General features: G+C 33.7%; 1 protein-coding gene across 1 annotated transcript in view; it reads right to left on the bottom strand.

Annotated features, from left to right (window-relative positions):
* Nucleotides 1-1,634: 1,634 nt before the first annotated feature.
* The window catches only part of GNAT3 (G protein subunit alpha transducin 3), a 45,622-nt gene continuing 36,344 nt past the window's right edge, over nt 1,635-10,912 (bottom strand). The window contains exons 6-8 of the mRNA XM_019746884.3: nt 5,103-5,232; nt 4,758-4,911; nt 1,635-3,212 (exon numbers count right to left, since the gene is read on the bottom strand). Coding sequence (XP_019602443.2) covers nt 3,022-3,212; nt 4,758-4,911; nt 5,103-5,232 — 475 coding nt within the window. The 3' untranslated portion in view covers nt 1,635-3,021. The remainder of the gene's footprint in view (nt 3,213-4,757; nt 4,912-5,102; nt 5,233-10,912) is intronic.

Raw genomic sequence — 10,912 nt, 5'->3', positions numbered from 1 at the left:
AGTTGCCATACATGTTAACCAACACATCTGCCTCTGATTCTGAAGTAGTATAACAGTAAAAACCATAAATCAACACAAAAATCTTATTTTTCCTTGTATACATAATTATTTGATTAAGTCAAGCCTGAGTAATTCTCTGCAAGTATTTTAAAATACATTTTGTGATTGAAATAGGATGATAGATCAAGTAAAATATTTGTATTAGGGCAGACTCAGGGCCTGAAAACATAGTTTGCCCATTTGTGTGATGTACATGAAGACTGCTGTTTGTTTATAAATTTTGTAAATCAACTAAATATTGGATATCTATAATGTATATTGTAGATGCCACAGAATTTGAAACCTCTTTTCCATAGAGCTTCTTTGTAGAGTTGCCAACATTTCTATTTTGACACATAGATATTACCCAATTTATACCCCTCTTCATTTAACTCTCTAGTCACTAGTCCCACAATGCAAAGACTTATCTATTGACCAGTTCATGCTTCTGGAAAAACTCTGGAAGGAGTAGTCATTAATGATCCCATTAAAGATAAACCCGCGCCCGATTGCTGAGGTAGTGCAGTGTGTCTGCAATTCGACAAATCTTAGAAATGAATGAGTTGGGAGTGTTAGAAATCTAAGGCAAGCAGGATTTGGGGACATTCTGAGTCAGGAAGCAAAACATCAAATAACATGAAAGTATCAGTATATTCACTTTTAAACTTAGAATGACAAAAACTAAGACTGCTTCTTTGAGACACTACAAATGCAAGAACCCTACTGTACAATTAAAAGGTTGAATTTTCAATTAACACAGGTGTTTTCAATTCTTTAAAACAACTTTAACATTGCTGGTCTCAGTGAGAGTTTCTTCCGGCTAAAGCATAGCTCCCCATATTTTCCATTTTGTTACTTTTTTTATAACTCAAAATGCTATGCATCTACTCCAACCATTTTTTATTAAATATTTAAAAAATGTATAATCAGGAATAGACTCAATTTTAAGGAGAGCAATCATTAAAGAAATAATGCAAACTTTTAAAAATATTTTCTCTATTAAATATTTCTCTACTTAACTAAAATTTGTTTAGCATAGCAACTGTTTTTGATTTTCAAGAAAAATTTCTTTAATTTCAATCACAGGATTAGAAGAAATTTGTTCATTTGTTTGTTTTTGTTTGTTTTAATAATCCAAACTTACCTCTAGTTTCAGTATGGTCATTTAACATATTCGTTAAAGTACTTAAAGAACAATATTCCATAAATAAGTATTGATGCCTGTCAATTTTTTCTGCAGATTAAAATGTATTATATGTTTTTTAAAACAAATTGAACCATTTATTACCCCACCTTGTTATCTAAAAGAGGAATCCTAAAGGAAAGTGAGAGTCAAAATCTTAATAATAGTAATATTTCAAAAAGTATCTTACTTCTTTCTGGAAAATTTTCCTCACACTGAGGGAAAAGAATAAAGTTAAAGTAGAGTAGGGAAAAAAAGACAAAGCAATGGATGAAATGATAGTATTTATAACCTTAATTTAAAACTTCATAGCATTGAATATCTCTTAGCAAAATGTTGGATTGTTTTCATTTAGACATTGGTTCTTAGCCAGGAAATTTTACTGAGTATCTGAACTAAATATTTTCACATGTTTTTTTTTTTTTTTTTGGTCCTTGGTATCTTAGGCTCCTTAAAAATTTATATTTGGCAAAGAAATTCCAAAATATTTTTCTTATAACCTTTTTTATTTGAAAAATTTATTTATAACTCTTTTTGTGTTTTTGAAAATAAATCCAGAGACACTCTAGTCAAGGTAACTTACTGAGCTATCTAAATCAACCTAAGCTACAGATTGGCAAATTGCTAATTTATGTTTCTTTTATCTCATCTAGACTATAGAAACCTAATTAGCTGTCTTTTCAGAGTAGTTCTACCTCTCATGCCCTGACCTACTGTTTTGACTTATATCATCTTCTGCAACTGTTGAAAGTAAAAATATTGAAACATGCTTAAAAAGTACACGTTGTAAGTGGTACATACTTTAAAAAAGGTCTTCTTTTCTGTTCATAAATAATAGGTTTTGGTTTGTAAGACCCCAAAACAGCTTTGAAAAAGGAGGCTTTGACCATTGGCATACCGTATAATATTTAGAATGAACCATAGAATATTAATAGAGAAGCTCAGTGTTACTCTTCTAAAATATCTCTAACTACTCACTCTTTCTACTTCTTATCCCCAAAAACCAAACCTAGTAGTGCTAAGACAGTCAGTTATTTTTTTTCTCTTTTATAGTCTAGAATTAATCCTATATCATCAATTATAATAATGTTCCTTGCTGCTCTGGAATAAAATGTGGGAAATGAGTGGTCCATTGAGAACTTTTGTTCACCCTGAAAGCCTTACATTGTATATTCAGCCATACATGGTCCCGTTTCCAACCAAATTGGGACAAAAAAATTGGTAGAAATCCTCAATTCTAAGGGTAAATTCAGTATTAATGATATTTTCTAAGTGAAAAAAATGCATGCATTTCTTTTGCATATATAGTTTCCCAATAGCAAGTACATGTTTCATTTTGACCAATAAAACACCACATGTATCATCTTTCAATAGTCTCGACAGCATAGGCACAGTTACATTATTAACAGAAATGAATGAACCTCAAAATCTGGACAATAATATGGATTACCTTTCATTTTTAATTATTCTGTGATTAAAAACGGGCCACAATGCAGAAATTTATTTCTAAGCACATTCGGTGTCAATGATATGTACTGATTTAACATTACTAAAATGTATCAGTTTTCAGACTTGAGGACTTCAAAGATACTCCCAATCACAATGTCCCAGAGTAATGGAAACTTACCCAGATATAGGTGACAATACATTAAAACTTTTTGTGAAAGTTTTTGCTTTATAATGCTAATTATATTTTTAAATAAGTTAATATCTATTATAACTAAACACATCACATAGCCTCATTCCTTTCATATCTTGAAAAATGTACATAAGCAAGAATGGGAGAAAAAAAGTATTGATTAGAAAAGCCCACAGTCTTTCAGATTCTCTTTGATTATTATATCTGTTACTGCATCAAACACAAACTTGACATTTTGGGTATCTGTAGCGCAGGTCATGTGAGAATAAATTTCCTTATCTTCTTTTTTTAAATTCAGGTCTAGAAACTGGTTCTTGATGTAATTCCCTGCATCTTCAAATGTATTTGGACCTTGTTAAAAATAATAATAATAATAAAGTAGTAAACTTTAATTGAATTAAAAACAAAATTATAAATATTGGTAAATTTTAGAATTTCACTTTGTGAGCTGCTATTTGATGTACTCTGTATTGAAAAATCAATATTAGTAATAGTCAGTTATCTGGGATTTACGTGACACCTACTTTGTGCTGGGAACTATGCCTACCCACTGAAATGTGACCTCTGCATCAAAAAGCTCACAATACAGTAGAAGTAAATATATATATATATATATATATATATATATATATATATATATATATATGTATATGTATATATGTATCTATAAAGTAATTATATATATATATCATATGACATGTATGTGAAAGGCTGTGTATGTATATGTGTACATGGGTCTGTGCATGTGCTTTAATATGAACTGAAAGAAGAACATAAATTATACATGACTGAACTACAGAATGAGTTCGTATTTGACCTGGACCTTTGGAAATAGCTAGAATAGAGAAGAAAAATAGTATGAGTGAAAACCAAAAGTGAGAGTGAGAATGGCCTGTAACACTAGACTTGATGGTAGGGTTAGGAAGTGAATGTGTACTTTGGAGAATACAGTCGAGTGGAAATTAAAGATTCATTTAGAGGAATTGTAGGAAATGAAGTAGAACAGATGGTTTGGGCCAGATTATGTACTACGTTGCTAAACCAAACAAAGTAGCTGTGATGAGATATGTAAGACCACAGAGAATTGCTCTTGACTGATGTTTTAGTAGAGTTTAATAAAGAGCCAGTGAAGGCTGTGTCGAGCAAGATTAGACTAGTAGCAGGATACACAATGGGTCAATTGGAAAAAGGCAGAAATAAAATAAGAAGGCTAATCAATACAGGGCAGCTAAAAGTGACCCGTTGATGTACTTTATAAGAGAAATTGCTTAGTAGGGACCTTACACAGGCTAAGACAATAGCACAAAGATTTTCCAAGGAGGTAAGATTTTGTTCCCACTTTATTGTTACTAGGAGAAAAATTCCAGGAGGGACAATCTTTAAAACAAAGAACTTGGCTAACATCCAAAATACTGACCACACTAAATGATGACAAAGATGTGGAGCCCCAGGAACTCTCATTTAATGATGGTGGGAATGCAAAATGAAACAGGCACCTTGGAAGACAGTTTGGCAATTTCTTACAAAACTAAACAATTTCTTACCATACAATCCAGAACTTGTGCTCCTGGGTATTTACACCAAAAATTATATCCATACCAAAACCAGCGTGAGGATGTTTATAGCAGCTTTATTCATGATTACCCCAAATTGGAGGCAACCAAGATGTCCTTCAATAGGTGAAATGGTAAAGAACCTAGTTTGTTTATGAAATGTAATATTACTTAGCAATAAAAAAAAAGAGCTATCAACCTATGAAAAGATATGGAGGGCACTTAAATGCATACTCCATTTAAAATTGAAAAAATTAAAGAAGTTAGAAAATTCCACATATTGTATGATTCCAGCTATATGACAAGAATTCACTACTACATAGTTAAAGGAAAAGTATCTTACCAGTGTATTCTGGAAAGCAGACACTAAGATGCACTTTGGTTACTTTTTCTTGAAAGAGATCTTTTTTATTGAGAAACAGGACAATGGAGGTTGTTGCAAAGTACTTGTGATTACAGATACTGTTGAACAGGTGAAGGCTTTCATGCATTCTGTTCTGTGTGGTTTAAAAGATGAGAATGTGTGGGATTATTATCTGCAAAATACTCATGTTGGGCATTATAAACAAGGGTCTAGAAATAACATATTTTTTTGGAAGGCCTTAATTGTGATAGAAAATGTGGTCGTAATGTTGGAAACTACAAACTCATGTTTTTCACCCTGGCATTATTTTCCTTTCGGACTTACCGCTTCTTCATCTTCCACTAGGACCATGTCATAGGCACTGAGTGCAGCACAAAATATTATGCATGTAACACCTTCAAAGCAGTGAATCCATTTCTTTCTTTCAGATCTCTGTCCACCTACATCGAACATTCTTTGAAAAAGTAAAAATAACAGAATAACAAATTTTACAAATATCTTCCACAATTCATAGTAAGATTAATATTTAGACTTATAGATGAATGCTGTCATATCTTTAAAAGTTTCCTTTTAAATTTTTATTGATTATAGAATAAGACTTATTTGGCCAATTTTCATCTCTAGCACTAAAAAATGAAATTTCTTTCTTTCTTTTTTTTTTTTTTTTTAAAGTCATGCAGACTAGAATAAAATAATTCACACACTGACTTTGGGCACCTGGGAAATTTAAAGTAGTTTAGAGTTTTAGTAAGAAAGTTAGCCTTAGGAGATTCTGATCAAAGTCTATATATAGTCTTGAATTGACAGAACCAACAAGAAGATTGGAAGCTACCATAGTTCTGATATTATGATTCACGGCTATTTTCTTAGCTCCTTCTAGATTCATTCATTCTTGCACTCAAATAGTTATTTAAATTGATCATGAGTTGAAATAATTAATATTGTTAAAATGTCCTTACTACCCAAAGCGATTTCCAGAATCAATGTAATCCCTATCAAAATGGTAATTATCACAGAAATACAAAAAAAAAAAAATCCTAAAATTAGTAAGGAACCACAAAAGACCCCCAATAGCCAAAGCAATTTTGAGAAAGAAGAACAAAGCTTGAGGCATCATGTTCCATGATTTCAAACTATATTACAAAGATATAGTAATTAATACAGCATAGTATCAGCATAAAAACAGACACATAGACACAATAGAACAGAATAGAGAGCCCAGAAAAAACCCATGCATGTATGGTCAATTAATTTATGACAAAGGAGCCAAAAATATATAATGAGGAAAGGACAGTCTCTTCATTAAATGGTGTTGGGAAAACTGGATTCATATGAAAAAGAATGAAACTGAATGATAATCTTACCCCATACACAAAAATTAACCCAAGATGGATTAAAAACTTGAGTGTAAGACCTGAAACCATAAAACTCCTAGAAGAAAAAATAAGTGAAAACTCCTTGACATAGGTCTTGCTAATGACTTTTTAAATCTGAAACCAAAAGCAAAAGCAACAAAAGCAGAAATAAGCAAATGGGAATATATTGAATGAAAAAGCTTTTGCACAACAAAGGAAACTATCAAGAAAGTAAAAAAAGCAACCTACTAAATAGGAAAAAAAATTGCAAGTCATATATCTAGTAAGGGGTTAAGAGTCAAGATAAATAAATCATACAATTCAATAGCAAAAAGCAAACATCACGTTTAAAATTGGCAGACTTCCTGTCAAGATTTCAGAATAGGTAAACATTATACCTGCCTTCTCTCATGACTAAACTAAACTACAGAACAACCATCACGGAGAATTACCTAGAGTCTAGCTGAATTGGAGGGGCAGCTTTCTCCCAGACAGAAGTGCTGACAGAATCCATTGTTTCTTTGTTGAGCCCTCTACCTCCCAGCATGCTGACACAGGTGGCTTCCATATTTGAGTCTCCATCAACATAGCTAACACCATTCATCCACCATGTCTGGAATTCCTTCAGACACCGCCACACCCAACTTTTGGGTACAAGCTGCTTCTAGTGGCTCTTCCATACAAACGGCCAGTTTTGGCTGCAGACTTTCCTAAAATTTCTCAAAGTTTCACAAAACCCAAATAAGCAGCATCTGGCTTTAGTGTGTCCTATACCTCTTGCTGAGCAGTCCCATACCCGACACTAGTGACAGCTGGATTCGATTTGCAGCTTGGCCTCTAAAGGCACCTACAAGCCCAGCACTGGTAACAGCCATCTGCAGATTGCTCTGTGGCTCATGCTAGGTGTTTCTGAGAAGGACACAGGCTGTGGCTGAACTTTACCTATGGAGGGGCCCCGGTGCTGGCACATCCCGTGGTCAGAGTCAGACTGAGCTGGAGTATCACCCGGTCCTCCCTGAGGATGACACACAGAAAGGGCAGACTGGGCAGGTACCAGAGCCTTGCTAAAGCAAATCCTGCTCCATAGGGTTAGCCGCTGAACAGCTCTGCACTGCAGTCATGGCCAGTCCTCATAACCAATCAAACTGAGGATCAATCCCTTCCATTGATGTGCAAACAGCAACCAACTTTCAACTACTACAGGAGGGCAAACACAATCCACACAAGGAACACACCTGGAGCACCTAGCTCAGGAGACCAGGGAGACTGTGCCATTTGGTCCCATAGGACACCTGCTACATAAGGGCACTCTACTAAGACCAGGAGACATAGCAGCCCTACCTAATACATAGAAACAAACATAGCGAGGCAGCCAAAATGGAGAGACAAAAAACATGTCCCAAATGAAGGAACAGAGCATAGCTCCAGAAAAAGAACTGAAAAAAAAAAAAAGAGAAAAAAAAAAAAGAAAGGAAACAAGCAATCTACAAGACAGAGTTGAAAACACTGGTTATAAGCATGCTCAGTGATCTCAGGGAGAATTTCAACAAAAAGAAAGGAAACATAAAATTGGATATGGAAAACATAAAAAAGAACCAGACAGAAATAAAGAATACAGTAACTGAAATGAAAAATACATTAGAGGGAATCAACAGTAGACTAGATGAAACAGAGGACTGAATCCGTAACTTAGAAGATTAGGTAGTAGAAAACACCCAGTCAGAACAAAAAAAACGAAAAAAGAATACCAAAAAAGGAGGATAGTTTAAGGGCCCCTTGGACAATATCAAACAGACCAACATTCGCAGCATATGGGTACCAGAAAACAAAGAGAGACAGCAAGGAATTGAAAACCGATTTGAAGAAGTTATGAGTGAAAACTTCCCTAGGCTGGCAAATAGACATACAAGACCATGAAGGATAGAAAGTCTTAAAGAAATGAACCCAAAGAGGTCCACAACAAGAAATATCATAATTAAAATGACAAAGGTTAAAGACAAGGAGAGAATCTTAAAAGCAGTAAAAGAAAGGCAGTTAGTTAACTACAAGGGAGTTCCCATAAGACTGTCAGCTGATTTCTCAACAGAAACTTCCCAGGCCAGAAGGGATTGGCATGAAATATTCAAAGTGTTGAAAAGCAAGGACATACAACCAAAATAACTTTACCCAGCAAAGCTAATATTTAGAATTGAAAGACAAATAAGTAGCTTCCCAAACAAACAAACAAAAAGCTATAGGAGTTCATCACCACCAATCCAGTATTATAAGAAATGTTAGAAGGATTTCTTTAAGATGAGAAAAAAAACGACATAAAAAATATGAATAATAAAATGGTAATAACTACATATCTATCAACAAGTATACTTGCAATGTAAATGGATTCAATGTTCCAATCAAAAAACATAGGAGGGCTGCATGGATCAGGAAATAAGACCCTTATATATACTACCGTAAGAGACTTATTTCAGATCAAAAGATGCACAAAGACTAAAAGCAAGGGGATGGGAAAAAGATGAAAATGGGAAAAGAAAAAAAAGAAATCTGGGGTAGCAATACTTGTACCAGACAAATTAGACTTTAAAACAAAGGCTTTAACAAGAGACAGAGAAGGACCCAGTAACCCTACTACTGGGTATTTATCTAAGAATCTCAAAATGCTACTTCCAGGGGACATGTGCATCCATATATCCTTGTAGCATTATTTCCAATAGCCAAGATGTGGAGGCAGCCTGAGTGTTTGTTGATGGATGAATGGATAAAGAGGAAGCGATATATATATATATATATATATATATATATATATATATATATATATATATATATATATGGCCTTTATATATATATACTGGAATATTGTTCAGCTATGGTAGGGAATGGGTTCCTGCTATATATGGCAGCATGGATGGACCTGGAGGGTATTGTGCTGAGTGCAGTATGTCAGACAAAGAAAGACAGAGGTAATGTGATTTCACTTATGTGTCTAATCTAAAGCACAAAATAAACAAACAAACAAAATAGAAATAAACTCATAGATACAGAGAACATATTGATGGTTGCTTGTTGGGAGGTGGGTTAGGGGGTAGGGAAAAAAGGGAAGGGATTAAGAAGTACAAATTTCTTATTACTAAGTAGTGCTTTAGAGTATAGGATAAGGAATATAGTCAATAATATTGTAATAACTATGTATGATTCCAGGTGTGTATTAGAGTAGTCAGGGGATCACTTCTTAAGTTAAATAAATATCTAACCACTATATTGTACACCAGAAATTAATATAAAGTAATATTGAATATCAACTATAATTGAAACATTAAAAAGGGGGGAAGGTGAAGAGGAATAAGAGGTTCAAATTTCCGGTTATAAAACAAATAAGTCATGGGGATGTAATGTACAACATAGGCAATATAGTCAATAATATTGTGATAGCGTGGTACAGTGTCTAATGGTTGCTGGACTTATCATAGTGATCACTTCTTTAGGTATATAAATGTTGAATAATAATGACATATATCTGAACCTAATATAATATTGTATGTTAGCTATATTTTAATTTAAAAAAAACTTCAAAAATGTGCTGAAGTCTGAAAAGACATTTTTCTGTAGAACACAGATAGCTATCAGTTACATGAAAAGATGTCCCACCTCATTAATAATGATAGAAATGCAAATCAAAACCAGAGTGAGCTATTACCTCATACCTGTTAGAAAGGCTGCTGTCAAAAGATGAGGAATAACAAATGCTGGCAAAGATGTGGAGAAAAGGAAAGACTTTTGGGAATGTAGATTGATGTAGCCAGTATGGGAAACAGTATGAAGGTTCCTCAAAAAATTAAAAATAGAAATACCATGTGATGTAGCATTTTTATTTCTTGGTATTTAACCAAAAAACCCCACTAATTTGAGAAAATACCTGTATCCCCATGTTCATTGCAGTATTACTTACATAGCCAAGAAAGATATGGAAGCAACCTAATTGGTCATTGATAGATGAATGGATAACCATATATCTATGAAGGAATATTATTCAGCTAGAAAAAAAAGAAGAAAATCTTGCCATTTGCAACAACATGGATGGACCTTGAGAGTATTATACTAAGTTAAATAAGTCAGAGAAAGACAAATACTGTATGATATCTCTTATATGTGGAATCTAAGAAACAAACAAATTAACTCAAGCTTATAGACACAGAGAACAGAGTGGTGATTGCAAGAGGTAGGAGGTGGAGGTGGGAGAAATGGTGAACTTTTGTTTTTGTGTTTTAGTTTAAATAAATTGAATAAAATTTTTTTAGAAAACAATTATTTTTTTGTCTTCTACGGACTGACACAAAAATGGAAAGATTCAGTTGCTATCTTCAAAGAGTTCTCTGTTGTAGAGAGAAAATAAATAGGTTATTATTATTTAATAAATATTCTAATATGCAAGGGAGAATGTGAACCCAGAGGAAAATAAGTCAGCCTGAGGGATCATAATACTTACTCAGAGAAGATGTTTGAAAGTTTGGCCTTTCCTCTGTTTTGGTGTTTTGGGAAAAGGCACCGTTGTGGACATAACAGCTAAATACGGAGCTACATTTTTAATCCCTCCCTTCCCCTTATCCTCTGTATGGAACATATCCAAACTGCAATTTCTAACTCATCTTCTTCTTTTCAACTCTTCTCCTCTTGTGTAAGCCACCAATGTTTGTCACCAGTGCCACTAAAAGACTTCTACTTTTCAATGGCTTCTGTTTTCCCTTCAGAATCAAACACAAGCTGGTTGATGACCACTAAAGCTCT

This window comes from Rhinolophus sinicus, chromosome 4 (genome assembly GCF_057876585.1).
Source record: "Rhinolophus sinicus isolate RSI-liver-muscle chromosome 4, RSI-T2T, whole genome shotgun sequence".
NCBI lineage: Eukaryota > Metazoa > Chordata > Mammalia > Chiroptera > Rhinolophidae > Rhinolophus > Rhinolophus sinicus.
The sequence above is the reverse complement of the archived record's forward strand: the minus strand, read 5'-3'. Positions and strand labels throughout refer to the sequence as shown.